General features: G+C 40.3%; 2 protein-coding genes across 3 annotated transcripts; one reads left to right on the top strand and one right to left on the bottom strand.

Annotated features, from left to right (window-relative positions):
- Positions 1 to 1,095: 1,095 nt before the first annotated feature.
- On the bottom strand, positions 1,096 to 13,058 carry slc26a11 (solute carrier family 26 member 11). Its single transcript, XM_020654403.3, has 15 exons — positions 12,906 to 13,058; positions 11,855 to 12,084; positions 11,500 to 11,740; positions 10,446 to 10,638; positions 9,881 to 9,966; positions 8,772 to 8,994; positions 7,865 to 8,043; positions 7,668 to 7,740; positions 7,017 to 7,128; positions 6,858 to 6,913; positions 5,173 to 5,313; positions 4,969 to 5,096; positions 3,372 to 3,471; positions 3,129 to 3,262; positions 1,096 to 2,924 (listed from the first exon to the last, which is right to left on the bottom strand). Exons 3-15 carry the CDS (start codon positions 11,710 to 11,712, stop codon positions 2,814 to 2,816), a joined length of 1,749 nt encoding a protein of 582 aa, XP_020510059.1. The 5' UTR covers positions 11,713 to 11,740; positions 11,855 to 12,084; positions 12,906 to 13,058; the 3' UTR covers positions 1,096 to 2,813.
- Positions 13,059 to 13,130: 72 nt separating this feature from the next.
- sgsh (N-sulfoglucosamine sulfohydrolase (sulfamidase)) lies at positions 13,131 to 20,822 on the top strand. Of its 2 annotated transcripts, XM_020654386.3 has the most exons (10): positions 13,131 to 13,416; positions 14,734 to 14,894; positions 14,983 to 15,088; positions 15,202 to 15,569; positions 15,739 to 15,820; positions 15,902 to 16,105; positions 17,194 to 17,360; positions 17,457 to 17,674; positions 20,323 to 20,508; positions 20,661 to 20,822. In XM_020654386.3, the coding sequence occupies exons 1-9, from the start codon at positions 13,338 to 13,340 to the stop codon at positions 20,504 to 20,506; spliced, it is 1,569 nt and encodes a 522-aa protein (XP_020510042.1). In that variant the 5' UTR covers positions 13,131 to 13,337; the 3' UTR covers positions 20,507 to 20,508; positions 20,661 to 20,822. The 2 variants fall into 2 exon arrangements, with proteins under 2 accessions (XP_020510042.1, XP_020510041.1); XM_020654385.3 differs by lacking the exon at positions 20,661 to 20,822 and having other exon boundaries at positions 13,132 to 13,416; positions 20,323 to 20,639.
- The last annotated feature ends 139 nt before the right edge of the window (positions 20,823 to 20,961 follow it).

Consider the following 20,961-nt stretch of genomic DNA (forward strand, 5'->3'; position numbering starts at 1 on the left):
TGCAGGTCTGCCATTTTAAGTCTTGCTACAGAGGAGTGATGTCTACGGGGAAAACTCAGCGGTGTTTCATCAAGTTAGACCCACGACACCTCTGGAAGACTTGGCAGTAAGCTCCGGCGTCCCAGAGCCACCCTCCTTAATGCAAGCTCTCAGCATCCATTATACCCAGCTGAAGAACTTCTCTGAGCTATTGCATCCTTCTGTAAAAAAGGCCAAGCAAACAAACAAACAAAAAATGAAACTATTCCTGGTGCTAACATTACACAAGAGAAAAACAAGAGTTGAGTCTGTAGAGAGTTTGTAGAAACAGGATAAACTATCCTCTGACTCACAGACCATAATACTATGTCAGGCCTCAGGCTAGTGAAACTATTTCCTGTGGAACAATGTGTTTTCAAATCCACCTGCATCTCCCAATCACCAGCACCCTTTAGATAGCCTGACTCCTGCCTACCTCCCTTACATTTCTCTCCCTCATGGACAAATTCAATGGCTGCACTATTTGTACCAATACATCAGGATTTCACCTGCCCCCTTCTACTTAATGTACCATATACTGTACATGTTGCCATGTACAGTATATGGACCTTACAACAGACCAAACTTACAGCTTAGATAGAAGAAAAAGGATATTTCTGCAGTGTGCTGTACCTACCCGGTGGCAGCGGTTACAGGTACTAAGAATGACTTTGTCAAAAAGTCAAATTAGTCTGTGATGGTCTGGTTTCCTTTTGTAGGTATTGAAGAGGCTTCAATGTTAATTTCAACAAAAGTTGAACAATGATACGGATTAATCCTTGATAAAGATACAGACGTTATGCTTTTAGCTAAGATCAACTTCTAAAACCCTGGTAAAGAAGATGGTGAATACTGAAGTGAAGTAATTCTACAGCAAGTAAGAAAAACAAAACACCTCAAATTAGTTATTTCAAAAAATCTTAATTGAAAGTGCATTGAGGACGAACTCGGTTTCCCAAGAATGATATGCAAACGAGGACATTGTGAGAATAGAGGAAGAAAGACCATATCCATACACACTCCTTTAAAAGAAGAAATAAACTGATAAAACACAACCAGAATAATAAAACAAAGACATTGATGTATTTTTTTAATGACAGCACAGGGGAGAGAAAACATCATCTGGCTTTACAAAAACTATCTTTTAAGGTCGAGGGCCCTTGTTAAAAAAATATTATTTTGAGAACATATTTTCACTAGTCTCTGATCAGGAACTCTTTCAAGTGCTACAACAGTCTGGTGAACCATACCATACTACTAATGCTGAGGGCAGTTGATGGATTACAGGGTCAGAGGAAGGATGAATGTTACCTGTGAAACTGACCCAAAGTCACCCAAACACTCCCTGGTATTGTGTAAGTGATTTCAGCTTGTGGCACTTTTGAACTGTTCTGTTCTCAAAAATACAAATCAACATAAATGCATGCTAGGTGTGGTAACAGAACTTATATAAGTTATTCTTTGCACATTTCATGTCGACACTTGACTTGTTTTCAAATTCCATGATTGATATCCTCAATGGCTTAAAAAAAAAGTGTTTACTTTGTGATTAATGCACTCTCTACAGCCCTTCACTTATGTACTCAAAATGTACTGAGATCTGGTTATTATGCAGCTGGCGCTAAAAGGGTGCGATCTGCATGCACATAATGAAGCTGCTTTGGTCTCTTTTCTTCTTGCCAGCATGTTCTTTTCCACTCATTCATTGATACTGTACGTCCAATTACATACCCCCTCCCTCCCATTGGAGACAGAAAATCTCCAGTCATGAAGGACACGTTGGACCCTCTCATGAAGATATCAGATGCAGGCTGTCTGGAAATTTGCAAGACCTTTTCAAGAGTTCATGTGTGAAAAGGACTTACAGTAGGAAGAGTTCTCAAGCTCTTTGGAAAAGTTGTTTTTGTTTCTTCAACCATCAAATTAATGCTGATTGGTTGTGTTTTTAAAATAATAAATATATATCACCAATGTTAAAATGGATCTCTTAAAGGTGATCTAATGTAATCACAAATAAAACACTAATAACACAGTCTTAACATTTTATATTCAAGACCGCTTATAGATGGGAGCGCTGATAGCCTAGTGGTGATGTCGATGTACAGAGGCTAAAGTCCTCGATACAGCGGCTGTGGGTTCGAATCTGACCTCAGCCCTTTGCTGCTTGTCACCACCAACTCTCTCCTCCCAACATTTCCTGACTCCCTTCAGTTGCCTATACAATAAAGGTAAAAAGGCCCAAAAAAATATCATGCGGATATTATCCGAAACTTCTGCTTTAAAGAATCCGTCTACTCTCTGCTAGTAAATAAAGCCCTCATATGTTTTGTTATCCGAGACACTATCTGACTGCACAAATCGATGAAACAAAGATCGCTCCTCCTCCTTTTCTCTATAATCAAATTTGGTCTCTTGAAGCCCTGCAGGCCAACTGTAGTTAAAAAACATATATTAAATATATTAATATTAAGTAATGTCATTTTCCCAGCTATCTTCTTTATCGTACAAAACAATGTCCCACAAAAGAATCTAAAGTGACATCAAACACCGCTTCTTCTGGTCCAGTGGTTTTTGTGCGTGTATAATATAGTGTTGGAATGTTTCATGATACTTTCAGAGTCAGTTTCGGAGTCTATCAGTTTGACGCTTCCTCTGACGGGTGAAAGAGGGGCATGGCTTGGCCACTGGCAGGAGTCGATCAGTTAATCAGTTTTTGGAGGTAGTTGGTCAGTGTTCACCTTCAGAACGGACAAAATAAATGAGAAGAGAAATGAGAAGAAAAGAGAAGAGAAATGTCATTGATCTTTTCGGAGGCCACTTGACTCCATCTGCAGCGCTGCCTCGACGGTGTCTGTATACGTGAGGCCCTGAAGATCAGAGGCCAGGAGAACATCCAGAACGGAGGGCTGAAGATGGAGGAGAACAGAGGAAGGGAAGTGTGAGACAAAGAGTCAGACATAGTGGAGTGAATAGTGCGTACACTTTCTTGAACTCCTGGCCCTGAACAAAACTAAGCTTCCAAGGTTTTTCAAGGTTCACATTGAACTAAATGGCTCATAATCTGTCACTAAATGAAAAGTCTGTAAAAAAGGGAAATCTGAAGGTCTTACCCGCAATCTGGAAAAGACCAGTCGCACTTCTCGTAGTTTGAACTGCCTCAGCAGGTCACTGAGCTCGCTGATCACCGAGTAATCTATGACGCTGACATGATGGCAATCCAGGACCACTGACTGCGGGGGAGATGCTAAGGGAAGAGTACATGAGAGCTCAAACTGGAAATCATGAATCACAGAATGTTAGAGTTTAGTGTAAGTGTCCTCTGAATAGAAAGAGACTCTTAAACAAATCCTCACCCTGCAGAGCCTGAGTGTGAATGATGCGACTGAGATACTCTGTGGCAGGAAAGCTGAGTCCGCTGCCCAACTCCATCACCAGCACACCGTGATCAGACACCTGAGCACAACAGGCACATGCTGTTTCCATAAATCTGTTACTTTGGCACTGTAAGAACCATTTTATGTTATTCAACACACTAAAACAGCCACTTTTCCTTTGTGTTTTCCTCAAAGATCTTTTCTTAATTGGCATCTAAATGGAAAGGACACATCGGACATGCTGCTGCAGGAGCTGGAGATTGAACCCTCGACGTCCCGGTTAAGAGACGACCGACTCTACCAACTGAGCCACAGCCACCCCAGCTCAGTGTGTGGGGACTTGGGTTGGGAAGACGACTGTTGACTGTTCCTGGTAAGGACCAAAGTATGGAAATTGCAACAGAGGTGCCAGTTCACATCCTGGGTACTGCTGAGCAGCGCTTAAGCAGGTCACCATACTCTCAACTGCTTGAGGTGCTGACTCGTTTTCAGCCCCCTCACTGACAACTCTCCATTAATGTTACAATTCACTTAACGACGTTAAGTACAACAGTAATCCATTCATACACCGTCACCGAAGCAGCGGGAGCAATGTGGGGTTGAGTGTCTTGCCCAAGGACACATCGGACATGTTACTCAGCTGGGAATTGAACCAGGTGATGACCCTACCAATTGAGCCATAGCCCTTGCCATGCCCTTGTTTCTGCATGTGTGGTTTTTTTGGCCTATGTGTGTAGCATGTTCAACCATAGACTCAAACAAACTGAATTTCCCCTTTTGGGATAAATAAAGCATGTCATTTTCTTTAAGAAAGAGGAAAAGTAGTTTGGAGGTGATTCTCTGTTGAGGTTCTTCAGAATGGTCCATAAGGTCATGCTTACAATCACAGAAAGATGGATACTATAGAAGCAATCATTCAAATGTTTGTTTTGGTTTAGATTAGAACAACAAAAACCAGCTGTTAAATATATTTCAACTCATTACACGGCTAAAAAAAAAAAACTGGGTTACACTAAACTCATGTTGATCTGTGAGTAATGAAAGCTAGTTAAGCTCTTTTTATGAAGACTACAGCGTTAACTGTTGCCATGGACACAGCCCTAACTGTACATTCCAACAGACTGGTCAAAATACATGCATTTATTTTAAATCAATTAAATCTATATCTTACAAAATTAATTATTTTTTTAAGAAAGTAGCCGTCTAATAAACAAAGTAATGTGTTGTTAAGCGTAAAGCGGGTTGTTATTGTGGAGGATTTCCTTCAGGGTGAGACATGACCCCTCCGCCTCACCTCGGGATCCTGCTCACTTTGTTGTGGTTCTACTACAACTCGCTCACGAAACATTATCACTAAATTAACTTCCTGTTGTTAGTTTAAATTATTTTAAGTAATAGCAATTATGTTGAGAAATGCCTCGGTGATTATCATTTTACCTGAGCAGAAAACAAGCAGCGCAACATTCAACATGCTACTTCTGTTTCAAACTGACTTAGGTCATGTTTCAAAGTTAAAGCCTCCTTAAAGGGCCACACACTCAGAATCACACAGTGTCCTGTTCAGTTATTATGCTACCTTTATCTGGGGCCTTGCCGTGTTGTAGAGCAGCAGTGCTCCAGATACAGCGACACCTCCTACGATGCCGTACTGCACCTGCCAGAAGCTCATCAGGAACGTCACCACAAAAGGCAGCAGGTCCAGCTCTGTGGAGACATGTTAGCGTTAAACCAAAGGTAAACAAATACACATGGGACAGTTTAACACTGAGCAGATACCTACTTCGTGTCCTCCACATCTTAGCCACAACGGGGTAATCCACCATGGGAGATACCGCGCAGATGATAACAGCAGCTAGAGAAGCTTTAGGGATGTAGTAGAAGGCCGGCATGAGAAAAGCCAAGGAAAGTAACACAATCACACCTGCAAATAAGCACAGAAGAAGGAGGTCACATTTAGAGGGATACATAATGACCAAACTTAGAAACAAGCAGAAAGGAACTATCAATATACACACTTTTTTTTATAAAAGATTGATATTTAAAGGTCAGACTTGAAGCCAGGCCGTCAGCTAAGAGGACGACCTAACCGTGTTTGTGGTCGAGTCTGTTGAAGTAGTTTTTTTTAAATTTGCTTACTGTCCTAACTGGGACCTGCCAGACAAAATGTGCAAATCTAAACAGAAGACACTAAGAGAGAGAAAAGGCACCTGTCAGTGTCTGGGTTATTTTTGAACATTTTGTCCTCCGAGTTAAAGCGTTGAAACAGGAACTGGCGATGGCATGAATGTGAGCGACCAAGGCGACTGGGTCAGAGCATTACTTCAGCATCTTTTGCCCTATTCACCACTGCACTGTTTCATATTTAGTCATGTTAATATTAGTCTTTTCTTATTATGTTTATTTTTAATATTTAATGTTGTAGCTGTACATATGAGAGCACAGTTCACCGAAGATAAATTCCTTGTGTGTGTAAGCATACCTGGCCAATAAATCTGATTCTGATTCTGATCTCCAAAACTGCAGCTCATGTGGGGTGTTCACAGTCTACAGTGGTCAGTACCTACAAAAAGTGAACCAGGGAACGAAAACCTGTGAATGGGTGACAGGGTCATGGGCATGGGGAGCAAATGCTGGCCCATATGGTCTGATCCAACTGGAGCTCCAATTGCTAAAAAAAAGTGAATGCAAGTTCTGACAGAAAAGTGTCCGTACAAAGTCCATTTCAGTTTGTTGCATAGCAACAGATTGTTCAGGGTGTCCACGATGATCCTTGTCCACGGCTGAAAGCGCCTACAATGGGCATGTGAACTTTGAGACTGGACCATAGAGCAAAAGTTGGCCTCAATTTTGACTTGGCCTCACAATTCCTCAGATCTTGACCCAACCGAGCATCTGTGGGACGTGATGGACAAATAAGTCCAACCAATGGAGGCCCCATCGTGCTACTTATAGGACTTAAAGTTAATTCATTAGACATTATCTGCCTAATATGTTTCAATAAAGCATTAACTGAGTGTATTTACATCAAAATAACGGCATTTTATCTTCCTGTAAAACGTTTCAAATGTCTGATCACTCAACCTGCACTCAGGGGCGTTAACTACTTTATCTACCAATTTGTCGAAGCTAATGATCCAATCAAATCCACTACATTATGTCCCACCATCTCTTCTTTTAAATGGTTTTATCTCGTTTTAGTGGGAAATATGTCACGACAAGACAGTTAGATACCCTCCAAGTTCTGTTTTATGTAATTTGTTGCTAAAGTCTTGGTGCCAGATACCGTAGCACACCTTCAGAGAGTCCATGTCTCATCAGGTCAGGGCTGTTTCGGCTCTGACCAGGGGAGAGGGGTGCCTTTGCAATAATAGGCATGTGTTTATAATGTCATGGCTGATAGATGTATCTTCTAACACTTAAGAGGTCAGAGGAGATACAGGGACAGTTGAAAATGTTTGGACTTACTGGTTACGATCCCTCCAGCAGGAGAGCAAACACCAGTCTGAGAGTTCACAGCTGTCCTGGAAGTGAGACGACACTGTAAATATAAAACATCTGAGCTCTTTCTGTCTCTACACACAGAGACAGACACACACACACACACGCACACGCACACGCACAAACCTCCCAAAGCTGCCAGTGACTGGGTACGCTGACACAAAGGAGCCCATAATGTTAGTCACACCGATGGCCAGCAGCTCCTGATTGGCATCGATCCTGTAGTCGTTCTGACTGGCTGAGAAGAAACAGGAGGTTCAATAAAACATTTACACTTGCTGCCTTATATTTTGATGCTCATCAAAATATGCTTAACAGAATATCAGTTAATGTAGACCTACATTAACAGAATATCTGTTAATGTAGGTCTACATTAACTAATATTCTGTTAATGTAGGTCTACATTAACTGATATTCTGTTAATGTAGGTCTACATTAACAGATATCTGTTAATGTAGGTCTACATTAACAGATATCTGTTAATGTAGGTCTACATTAACAGATATCTGTTAATGTAGGTCTACATTAACTGATATTCTGTTAATGTAGACCTACATTAACAGAATATCTGTTAATGTAGGTCTACATTAAAGGGTTTGTTTTTTATATTGTGGAGAATTCTTTGCATACCACCACAGGGAGCCCACGTACCACCGGTGGTACACGTACCATAGTTTGAGAACCACTGGCTTATACCAAAGTGGTCAACCAATAAACAGACACCCCAACCACTTCCAACCCAAGCTCAGTGCATGTAGCGCGGCTCAAAACACTTACCAAAAGCTTTAGCAATAGCAATGCTCTCCAACAGACCCATGAAGGGAATCACAGCAAGTCCTTCCCCAAAGCCCTGCGCAAAACCACACAGACACAATGGAAAGATATTTAGGAAGTGAAAGTTGCAGTTCAATCATAAATGAAAAAAAAAAAAAGATAAACTTCCATAACCCTGAGGCTTGGCGTGATTGTCTCACCTCAACAATCTCTCTAAAGGAGATGACCGTGCCGTTGGCTGTGATGTCTGAGGTGGGTGGGGGCTTGAACGGCGGGAGCCCCTGAGAGGTTTTTCCAGTTATTGTGAACACTTGATAACCGTAAGCATCCCATGAAAATGCTACACAGGATGCGGCCACGACCACCAGAGCGTTACGCACTGACCAAGACAGAGAAGAGGGTTTTAGACACAACATTAGATTTTGAACAGTGTTACTGACCTAAACCTAAACGTTTTTGAGTTAATTAGGCACTTCATGCCAACTCAGGCAGCCCAGGTATTCGTGTATTATATGTATGTATGTGTATGTATATATGCATATACGTATTTATATGTGTATGTAGCCTATGTTTATTTTCTTTCTCATTGTTTATCCTGCTCACCCTCATTGTAAATGATGGCTATGCTCTCAATTATTTTCGAGTTTAAATAAAGACATACAGTATATACAGTATACAGTGTTTCCCCTAGGTTTACAGCGTTGGGAAGGTGGGGACAAGCCGACATGGCGACACAACGACAATCTTGGTGTTCATGGGTTACTTTTAATGACAGCTGTCCTTTTCTATCGGAAAGGTATCCTTATGACTTCTTTCCCTGATTTCCGACTCTATCCTCTATCATATCTCTACAATAAAGGCACAAAAAGCCAAAAAATAAATCTTTAAAAAAAAGAAAAAAGTCTTTATTTTACTTGACCTTCAGGGGGGGCGGGGGGGCCGCCCCCCCCCAATATAATTGTAGGGGAAACACTGGTATATGTATATATTGAATGGCTGTGTGGGCTCAAGCCTCAGTTTCATTCTCTAAATTGCATCGTCCCTATCAAATAAAAATACTTCACTTCACATGCATGCACACACAGTCCCAATCACACAGGGACTGACTTGTAGCAACGGTCCACACTAGTTTCCTGGCGACTCTGGAGCAGGTGGAGTCATCAGAGTCTTCAGAGGTCAGATTCTTCTTCATGACCACCAACACGATGAGGAGAGCAAGACAGAGCAGACCCAGCACCATGTCACCTATCCTGGCTTCTGAGATCTTGTAGAAGGTGTAGTACACCTGCAGGAAGAACTCCTGAGGAACTCCCTTGAGTCCCAGAATGTTCTGGAAACAGAAACAACATGACTGCCATCAGATGAAATCCCTGACACGAATAGGAGTAGAAACTATGAAACGATGATCAGAGGGTGAACCACCGGTTCTCTTTTTGCTTTTTAGATAAACACTTCTATTACCATTTGGCACAGGGGACACATTTTTACAGTTTATATTAGGCCTGTCAGAGGACTACATTTTTAAAATTGCGATTAATCGAGACATTTCAATAGTTAATCAAGATTAATCGTATTTCTAATCGCACTTTGGAAATTTGAATTTAAAAATAAATATTGCTAGGCTTTTATTTTGAATTTTTGCACAGTCTTAAGCTGATATTACTCTTGACACGTCAACTGAGCTGTCTAGAAGTTTTCAAAAGTGAATTGTGACTACAGGGAGACTCTGCAGGGGCATATCTAAGGAGTGCCTAAAATAGCACATGATTAATAGCGGGGGGAAAATGAATGGATTTATTTCTGGACCTTATTTTAAGTAGGAAGAGGATCAAGATTTATTTATGAGTTAAAGATTAAAGTCTTCTCACTTATAAAAATGTGCCCATATTCAACAGACTTTTTTTATTGGGTTTTTTGATTGTGTGCTGAGTTCCTTGTTCTAAAGTTTTATATGTGAATATTGGATCACATTATTGACTTTTAATTGTTTTTTAGTCTTGAATGTGAAGGTGTAAAACTGAGATAAACCTGTGGCTATGATATGCTATAAATGTGAAACTCACTTAGTTTAATAGTAGCATGAGCTACTGAGAACAGGATCTGGTCAATGATGTTGCCTAAGATGTGTGAGTATTTTGTTTTTATGACTCTGTATGTGGTTGTGTGTGTGTGTGTGTGTGTGTGTGTGTGTGTGTGTGTGTATGTTAAACCCTCACCTTAACCTGCCCAAAGCCAATAGTTATGGCAGCAGCACAAGTGAAGCCTTTTATTACAGGGTAAGAGATGAAGTCCAGCAGGAAACCTGCAGAAGCCAAGGAAAGTCATGAATTATTTACCAGGCCATGACCCTGACTTGAAATAAAAGCGTGGCTGAGAACCACAGATTGTGCAGACAGGCCGTGTGGTTAAGCAGAGGAAGTCGTACAAGTGATGGCAGGAAGTAGTTCTCCTGCACTATCACAAACTAATATCCTGTTTCTTCAAATGTCTGCAGTTCTGTCTCAGCACCTTGTTGAATTTGAAACTCTCTAATTTTTGTGTAAGATTTTCAACAGAGCTCACCCTAAACCCTACAGGCAGGAAGATTGAACCCTTATAATACCATTTCTTTGCTTTAAAGTGACAAGAATGTCTCAGATTGTCAATAAAACCATGTTAATTACTTTGCAAATATATATGTCTTTTGCAGATCCTCTTGGGTCACGAGTGTCGACCAAATTAAGAAAACCACCAAAACTGGTGTCACAGGTTTTTCACATGACTACAGCTCCGCCCCCTTACCTAATCTCAGTAATGCCATAACAGCCTGGATGAGTCCACAGAGGAGACTGAGCAGCACGGCTTGGTTTGGATGCCCACCCACCACCGAGAAACACAGGAGGGACATAATCGCCGTGGGACCCAGTGTCACGTCCTTAGAAGTCCCCAGGAGGCTGTAGATGAACCCCCCCATAAAGGCAGAGTAGAGTCCATACTGTAAGGATTAAATATTATGATTCAACGATGAGAAGTAAAGAAAGACAGAATAGCAATAGCAAGGGGGCGTGTCCAGAAGAGTGGCCAGGGGTGGCATGGGCCCCCCTTGAAATCTTAATCACCATCCCAGGTGCCACCCCAACATCTCCTAAACTATGATTTGCTATTTGTTCCTGTCAGAGACCGGACTTCTGTTAAAATCATTCAGGCTGTGTTGCAGCAGACTGGGTCATATCTTAACACGTCTTTATTAGTCATTTAAGCAGTAAATAAGTTCTTTGCCAATCTGTTCCATAAGACTGGTGCGTAGGAAAGGATTGAGTCCATACAAAGTTGTTTGCAAACTCCTGCACACTGTCTTACTGCCAATGAACTAAGGAGCATTCTTTTGGTACATTGCCTTTGTACAGGAGTTTGCATGTCATTTTTTACTTAAGGCTTTTCACATATAATCTTTTTGAGTCCTTGTAGAATTAGGATAATAAGATGTGAATGTTACCTTTATCTTATGTTACTGAAAAGTAGGTATGATTAGTGGAGACAGAAAGAGAAAATAAATGAATGTGTATGTGTGCGCAAATGTCTCCCCTGCATCAATCAGAGCCCAAGTTGGTCCATCCTATTTAAAAAGTCTGGAGCTGCCACTGGCAAAAGCAGCACAATGTATGTATCTATTGATGAGTTAACAGAAAAAAATTAAGCTAATTAAAAAAGTGATTGCATTCCATGAACAGTAGTTTTGGCAGTCATCCTCGAGGGTAGTAAAGGCTTAAATGGAACTAGATATCAACCTTCCTGGGGATGGTATTTGCATAGAGTTGAATCAAAAAAGATTTTAGACACCTCAGTTAGGATTTACCTGCACAGGAAGGCCGGCTACTTCAGCGTAAGCCAGCGCTTGAGGTACAGTGGTCAGCCCAACAGTGAGGCCTGCGAGAAGGTCCATTTGAAGCCATTTCCGGTTGTACCTCGGCAACCAGGAGAGGATTGGCAGCCAGGACTTCAGGGTGCTGTAAGAGCAGCAGCCCCGGCGGCTGTCTGACACCCGTCTTAACAGAGGCTGGTCCATCATACAAGAGTTACAGGTGAGGAAGGAGAACCTGGAGAGGAGGAGGATGGAGGAAAGGATGAAGAGAAAGCAACAAAGATGAATTACATGTTATTTATTCAAATGTGCCTGAGTCGGCTGATTAGAGAAAAAAGAAACAACTTACACAAAGCGATTAATTTTCCTCCTCTCTGCTTTAAATGTCACTTATCAGCTTGTGAGAAGTGCTTCTTGTTTCTTCCTGCCTTCTTCCCCCACAGACCAAGCATTCAAGATATCACAACAAAGAAGTGCTCTGTGTGCTTGCATGTGTCCGTTTATCTGTGAGTTTTTCTGCACAAACACACATTAAGTAGAAGGAAGATGGACGCCATATCAGCAGGTGCGTGCTGGGATCTGTGTGTGAAGAACAAATAAAAGTCATCAGGAAGAAAAACTCCATGTGACGGACGAATGGCCGCACCTCTGTATACAAGTCAGGTTTTTGTTTAAATAGCTGACAAAAGATAACCTACATGTCACTCCATGAACCCTTGCACCTTTACTTGGTGTTTTTGCCATATGATGATCATATGACAGGTCAGTGCTTCACTTACCTGTCTCTGACCAGTGATTGTTTTGTAACAGAAAGCAATATTTCTCCACGACTGCAGGTCAGAGGTCAAACATATTGTAAGAACTAAAAATTTTCCTCAGATTTATGTGGAGCCATCAGAATAATAAATCTTTTTATTTAAGAATTTAATCAAAGAATTAAAGAATGGAAATGATCTAAACATATTGCTGTGTGACAGGTTCAAAAAGATGAAGAACAGGTGAATGTAGAGCAGACCAAAAAGGGATAAAAGACACAAAAGAGAAAACTACACAGAATTAACTTACAACTCTCAAACAACACACTATAGAGAATAGAGAAGAGAATAAAACAGAATAGAAATAATAGATTATACAAATACAAAGAAAGAGAAAAGGAGAAGAATAGGGGAGAATACACTTGAACAGAATAAAGAACAGTAGAATAGAAAAAGGGCAAAATAACAACAACAAAAAGTAGCTTTGAATAGAAAATCAATGAAAAAGGAGCAGAAAGATGAAAACAAAAAGGTAGCATAGATTTATAAATACAAAAATAACAACAATATATACGGTAGCAGAATTAAGAAGAATACAATAAAACAGAATAAAGCAGAAAAGACTAAAATAAGAGAAACTCTTACCCAGCCTCATTTCTTCTTCTTTGGCATTATGAACTGGTTCAGCTGTGATTTTCTTGTCAAAGCTCTGTTGTTGCTGTCGCTGAACCCACTTCCCCAAAAACTTGGCATTTTGCTGATGAAGCGCGAGACCGGTGGTTCCTATTGTGGGTCGTCACGTGACCGTCGTCATGTGACTGGAGATGGGCGGGGCTTAAGTTGTTTGAGGAAGAAGTTGAAATGTGTACTGCGCGGTCGTTTTTAGGTGATAATGCCAGCTCTGCCAGCTTATTTGTTACACATGCTTTAATTTCCACGACAACACTTGTTGCATGTATTTAATGCACTTGTTTTGACTTGTTTCGACATGTTTAAAAAGCCTAAACTGCGCAGTTTTAGAGACCTGTAGCCGAAATGTTCATGTAAGACTGGAGAGAGGAAATCATCATCATCATCATGTTCAGGTGGATTTTTCTGATTTTGGCATCGTGTGGCATCGGAGAGTCAAAGAGGAGGAATGTTCTTTTAATAATTGGTGAGTGCAATTTTTAATTTCGAGTCTAGTTTAAATAGTTTATCTGTTCATGTTTTATCAGTTTTTTTTTCTGGTATTCAGCCACAAAGTACTGATATAACAGGGTGGACAGAATAAATTCAACACCTCTCAGTGTAATAATAACATAGTTTAAAAGCACCCACAAACATGTTGAAACAGCCTCAACAAAAGCAAAAGATCATAACCTTTACAGAGGTATGCTTCAGAGCAGAACTGAACTGTTTCAGCTTCATGTCAGTACACTGTGATCAGACTAACTCAAGAGAATCATATGGGATCAGATTTCTAGTTTTGAGTCTTATGTTTGAAATAAATATTGTAGAGCCGAACGATTGATCGGCTGGACGATAATATCGCCGATATAGCAAATCACGTGACTATCTGTATTGGCCAAGTTTATCTCAAATAAGTACCGATATATCGAGGCTTATTCAATTTAAGTTTATTGTATTGTATTTTTTTTTTTAAATGTTCATATCTAAAAGTCTAAATTGGTGTTTCAGCAGTCTGTTGTTGTTCTGGCCAATAAAAGCTTTTGTTCAACTGTAAATCTTTTCCCCAAGTGTTTGTAAAATCATTTGAGGAATCAACACAATAAATGTCTTTATATATCTAAATCTATCCACCTCTTAAGATGAAAGATAGATCTAAGAAAGATATTTGTCGGTATATCGGCATCGGAATTTTCTCTCTTCCTAATATCAGTATTGGTATCGGCCCCTAAAATCTCTTATCAGTCAGTCCCTAAAATATTGTTCTCTAACAGAATATTTCCTTCTTTGTCATAACAATGATGTATCCAAACATGACACTTTTGCCCCTGTTTTATGGTGAATAGAAACTTTGTACTTAGGAGGAGTTAAAGCATTAGATATTACAGGGAGACATCATCATCATCATCATCAACTTTTATTATTAGACTCAAGGTCCATTTTAAAAGACATACAATACAGACAAATAGCATTTATAGAGATTTAAAGTGAAAGAAATATAGATAATTACAAAACATTCAAAATAAGCGACTACCTTGTTATAACATCCATTTTATTGATCAAGTTGATGTTTATAGTTATCAAATCTAGCTATTCAAAAATCTTTACTGATGTACAACATTGGGTCCAAATACGTCCATAGATGTCAGAATAACATGTTTTTGTCATATTCACCTTATTCTAAAATATAGAAGCTGTTGTGGATTACAGAGATGCCCACCATTCTCCTCAAACAATATTTTTTATATATTTACATCATGTTGTACAAAAGCTTTAAAAAAAAAGTACCATTTCTCTCTTCCAGCTGATGATGCAGGTTTTGAGACAGAGGTGTACAACAACTCTGTGGTCCACACGCCACACCTGCGCTCTCTGGCCCAGCGAAGCCTGGTGTTCAACAACGCCTACACATCTGTCAGCAGCTGTTCCCCCAGCCGCTCCACCATCCTCACCGGCCTGCCACAGGTTAAAAAAAAAACACACAAACATGTGGATGTCTTGTTTTTCTTGCATGGAGTCACAGTATTAAGATATGTTGGATTTGGATTTACAGCATCAAAACGGCATGTACGGGCTTCATCAGGGTGTCCACCACTTCAACTCGTTTGACGGAGTGCAAAGTCTGCCGCTGCTGCTCAGTGAAGCAAATGTACACACCGGTAAATAAACAACTGTTTTTTCTTTTTCAAAGACACACAGTCTTGCTTTTTTAAAATCACAATTTCACCCCCCTCTCTTTCTTTTTTTTTTTTTTACCCCTATATTACCACAGGTATAATTGGGAAGAAGCATGTCGGCCCTGGCACTGTTTACCCGTTTGATTTTGCCTACACAGAGGAGAACAATTCTGTGCTACAGGTGGGAAGAAACATCACCCGCATCAAACTTCTTGTCCGCAAGTTTTTCCAGACCCACAAGGAGGAAGCGTTTGAAGAAAGGTCAAAGGAAGAAAAGAGTAAAGACAATGTAAATGAAGAAGAAAGGCCGTTTTTCCTTTACGTTGCCTTCCATGACACCCATCGATGTGGACACTCGCAGCCTCAGTACGGAGCTTTCTGTGAGAAGTTTGGAAATGGTGAAATGGGGATGGGCAGAATACCTGACTGGACTCCAGAATATTACACACCAGAACAAGTGAAGGTCAGTGGTATGAAGTCAGTTTTTTACTTTACGTTTCAACATGTGCTGCTGCTGTTAAACACTGGAATCAAATATGATGACATTTGCAACAATATCTGAATTTGTTTTAAAAACAATAACATACATAAACTACCTAAAATGTGGCCTGTCTTCATCTCTTGTGTTTAAGGTTCCTCCTTTTGTGCCGGACACACCTGCAGCACGAGCAGACTTGGCCGCACAGTACACAACAGTTAGCAGGCTTGACCAAGGCAAGTTACAGCGATAAATAAATGAAATAGAAGCCATTGTTGTTAAACTCTCAGCTATAATGATGTAAATCTTCTCTGCAGGTATTGGCCTGGTTCTGCAGGAGCTCAGGGACGCTGGTTATGAGAACGACACGCTGGTCATCTACAGCTCAGATAACGGTATCCCCTTCCCGAACGGCAGAACCAACCTGTATCGCTCCGGGACAGCAGAGCCCATGCTGGTGTCCTCTCCAGAGCACAGGGAGCGATGGGGAGACACCAGCCAGGCCTACGTCAGCCTGCTGGGTAAGAGATGGATGCCTGACAGAGGGAGTCATCTTTATTTTCTTACAGAAAACAGGAAATAGATATAAGTTATTCTTGTCTTTATTTGTTTTGAAACTGCTCCGGTTTGTTTTGGCACCAGACCTCAGAGATTGGTACCACTATGGATCAAACTGATGAACAAACAGGGAGGTCGCCGTGTTTCACTGATGGCTCTCATTGGCCACAAGAGGGAGACTTTACAATGATACATCAGCAGGAGGTTTCAATAGACTGAAAATGATCTCCTAAAGGGATAAAAAATGTAATGTAAACAGGAAAATAACATAAATTAAACAAGTGAAATCTAAGAGAAGAAACAGTGATATAAATGTTTGCAGTATATTGTAATACACTGTAAATTCTTAAAAAAATAAAAGTAGGTGTGTGATGAACATGAAGACTGTGAGATATTAATAATGTTTACTGCCTTTTTAAATCATGAACTTTTGGATACATCCAAACGAGGATACTGATGTGAACGGGCTAGCAGGGCTAAGCGCTCCTTATACAACTAGGATAAGAAACATATTCTTTAAATAACATACAACAGATTGGTTAAACTTTAAGTAGCTTCAAACCTACGGTATAAAGTTGCAAAGAATCACACGATAGCTCTAAATGGTCTTATTTAATTTTTCACAGAAAAGCTCTATAGCGTCCTTGTCTATTCACTTCTGTGGTGTAAATGAGCGACCGGTGTCATGGCACCCTCCCCCCCTTCATTTGCTGATCATTTGGGCAAAATGTATGCATCCCGCAGGCCACAGACTTTAGACCGATGACACAACTTGCGGACTAGAGATGTGAAGAAAATAAATTGACATCTCTTGATTTAAGAATCTATTTATCCTTGTTCAGTATAATCGATAGTGTCATAAGCTGAAGAGACAGTGATTGGGATGCTAATTCTGCTGGCCCATTATTGGCCATTTCCATCATGTGTTGGCATCAAACTGAAGTACTCAGATGTACACGCCGCTCCAGGCCATGACTTTTGATGTCTTTCTCATAGCTATTTAGAACTCTCTTTTCTTTATTTTTCTTCTTCTCCCTCCTTTTTTTGGCAGATATCACTCCCACCATACTGGACTGGTTCTCTGTTCCTTACCCCCCTTACAGCCTCCCTGGAAGCCCCACAACCCCGGTCCACCTCACTGGCCGCTCCTTACTGCCCGCTCTGGTCTCTGAGCCCAGCAGCTGGCACACGGTCTACGCCAGCCAGTCCCTCCACGAGGTCTGTGAGCTCCACTGTTTTCAGATGGACCTGATTGTGACTGAAAGATAGAAACAAGCATTAATAAAGGAACTATGACGTCTTTTTCATTTTCAGATTACCATGTACTACCCAACCCGCTCTGTCCACCAGGGGGCCTACCACCTTCTCCACAACCTGCACTACCGCATGCCCTTCCCAATCGACCAGGACCTGTACGTGTCGCCCACCTTCCAGGACCTGCTGAACCGCACCCGGCTGAGAGAGCCCACACACTGGTTCAAGAGTCTGCAGCAGTATTACTACAGAGAGCGCTGGGAGCTGTACGACTCCAGGTCTGTCACTGCACAAACATTTGTTATGAATCAGTTTAGAGGATATCTGGCAAATGACTGCAGATCAAATTCTGAACTGAAAACAATACATCTGTGACTTCAAGTATTGACACTTTATCTATTTCACAAGATTGGTACATAGGGGAAGAATAAATTCAGATAAAATACCATTCTGAGAAATCCTGCACACGCACGACACACCCTGGACGTGATTCAACAGAGCACGTTCATCACAAGAAGTCCTTTCTATTAACTGCCATCAGACTGTTTAATGGAGAATAATGCATAATGAACACATGAATATATTTATTTATAAATACACTTCAACAGATGTTACACACTTAAGGTTTATTACATTTCTAGGATGTCTTTTATTTATAATTCTGAAATGTAAGTCTAGTTTTTAAACACTGATCTTAGTATTTAGGCACATGAAAACAAGACGTCAAAAATACTATTTGTTTAGTTTTTATGTAGTGTCTTGACTGTGATTGCAGTTGCTGCAGTGACGATGTAATTTCCTGCAAAGGATTACTAAAGTATCAATCTATCTTAAAGTTGCAAGTAAACACCTACGAACTGTCCATTGGCAACCCAATGTCTTCGTGCAATGATAATAGTTTGTAGTTGTGTACTTGCATTTTTGATAATTACAAACCAGAAATTACTAAAAAAAAAAAAGAAGTGTGCGTTGGACTTCTATTTTTGTTGCTGTGGTATCCAAACAGGCATCAATATCATTTGATTCTTACTAGTAACAAAGTTTAAAACTCTGGTATCGTCACAACCATTTTTCAAATCTTAATCCAACAAGCGACCAGACTGGGTTTGAGCCAGGTCCAGTTTTGTATTCAGCTTTAAATGACTTTAACAAAGGTCATTACATCCGTTAGAGAAAAGGCTGAACTTCTCTTGCACTCAACTTCATCTGGCCTCAAAAACAACTTCCTGTTGCCAGCATGAATGTTACGTTCAATATTATAAATATATTAAACCGTCAAGCTGACTCTTTTTTTGCTTTGATTTTAAATCCCTAAAATTTGATCCACCATTAGATAGAAAATTAAAGCTCCTAAATAATAACATTAAAGAATAACTTGACAACCCTGAAACAGAGGAGAGGGAGCACATCTCTCACCTTGCTGCGATGATTAAACTTCATGACCCTGTGACATCACAGTTAGGAGTAATTACATGTGAGGCTGCAGCTCAGGATTATACTGTGTATCATCTCAGGTTTATTCCTAAATAGATGTCAATATAAGCCAAATAATGATACTGCTGCATACAGTCATGAGACTGGAGGTTCAGCTGTAAGCCACTAAAGTTTAAAACAGGCTCTTCTCTCTTTGCCATCATTCTGACATGGAGGTCAACTAATGCTCGGGAGACGGGGGCTCGTACATGAACAGGAGTCCTCTTCCCCCACAGATCTCTACCAACCCTGATCTTCTTCTGCCTTTCCCTCTCGAACACTTCCATTGCTGAAACTATTAATAAATCAGTTGAGTCACAGAAAGTTCATTAAGCTCTTATTAAAACCTTGTTTTGTTTGAGTTTCTCAAGCAGGAAGATTATTCTTCTTCCTGTTTTTCCTGTTTGGAAATCAAACCTGTTTGAACAACTGATGGTCGGACAGACAAAACTTTAGAAAATTCAGTTGTACCGAATTTAAGCATTTTTCAGACTGATAGACTTTTTTAAATACAAGACCATTTTGTGTATAAAGGAAGAAAGTACATCAACAGAGAATGAACATGTTTGTTTTCTGAGGTGACGAGCGGAGTGATAAACTGAGTAAAATGTTTAAGAGCGACCAAACACTTCTGTTTCTTTTCTTGCCTCTTTTTTTTATGATCTGAAATATCAAAGCTGCTGTGAGGAGATTTTATCTTATTATGAAACAATCTGAAATGAATCTCAATAACTTTTTGAGCTACAAAAATAAAAACAGGCCCATAAAGATGAGTTATAACTATATAGTTATATTTAATGCCTGTTACCGCGGTCAGGGGTAGGTGTCAGACGAGGAGATCGAAAGCTCATTGCTGAAACTTTTTCATGTTTAATTTTCCACTGAAAAGATTAACAGCAGCGAGTGAGACTTTTTACTGTTTAAAGAAAGCAGGATGAGATGTTTTTGTTACAAACAGAAAAGAAGCATGGGGTACCAAAGCCCCTCACAGGAGCTTTAACCAGAATATAATAGTTTCACAACTGACTGCCGACGTTGTGCTGAGATCATAAATTAGCTCAAATCATATTTGTTTAGCATCAGACTGAGAGTCAAAGACATTTCTTAGGAATTCATTGTTTCAGGCTTGTTCTTCGTTCCTCTGGAGTGTCAGATGTGTAGCTTCAAAGGAGACTGAGATCATGTTTAGTACATTTCTACGGGGATTTTAGATTAGTCTGTGTTCGGGTATATTTAGATCCAGGATGTTTAAAGGAACATTTTGTACATTAAAATATATCAGAGATGTGTATGACTTGGCGGCATAGACAGCGATTTGAAACAGCTGTTAGGGCTTCATGTTGGGAATTATAACAGTAACACTTTATTTTACATTCAAGTATTGACCTTTGGCTGTGTGAAGGCACCGAGTCTGTGTAATGTTTTGATTTGAAAAAATGCTCTACCATCACAGGGCAGACCCTCTGGAAACAAAGAACCTGGTATCAGACCCGTCCCACAGCGCTGTGCTGGAGAGCCTCAGGCAGAGTCTGCAGAAGTGGCAATGGGAGACTGGAGACCCCTGGGTCTGTGGACCTGACTATGTCCTGGAGGACAAACTGGAGCCACACTGCAGACCGCTCTACAATGGACTCTAATGGTATTTTTTACATATCTTGACTGACTTGATATCTGCATTAATTGAAATGTTTTACTTAAATAAACTTAATTTTTATGTATTGTAAGTAAGTGTTGTTCTTTTGCTCAACAATAAACTAAACTTGAATTGCCTGAATTCCCAAATGTTTTCAGCATATACGGTAATCATTGGACTTAATGCTACCAGATCTCCTAATGGAATTATTTCTGGTAGCCATCCAGACCCCCATCATTATCCTGCTTCATAGAAGGGCAACGTGGACGCAAACTACTTGACTGTTTATATTATTGCATTAAACAAATGTATGCCCATTATTTTTGTTTAAGTCTCCATCTCTGTTCCCCTTCTGATCAGCTGATTACACAGGATCAGGAGTTCATGACGCTTGACCGGTGAGGTCCGAAAATCAATCAGGAAAAAGGGTTTCCATTGATTGATCACAGCTCTACTTTG

This window comes from Labrus bergylta, chromosome 1, assembly GCF_963930695.1.
Source record: "Labrus bergylta chromosome 1, fLabBer1.1, whole genome shotgun sequence".
Lineage (NCBI taxonomy): Eukaryota > Metazoa > Chordata > Actinopteri > Labriformes > Labridae > Labrus > Labrus bergylta.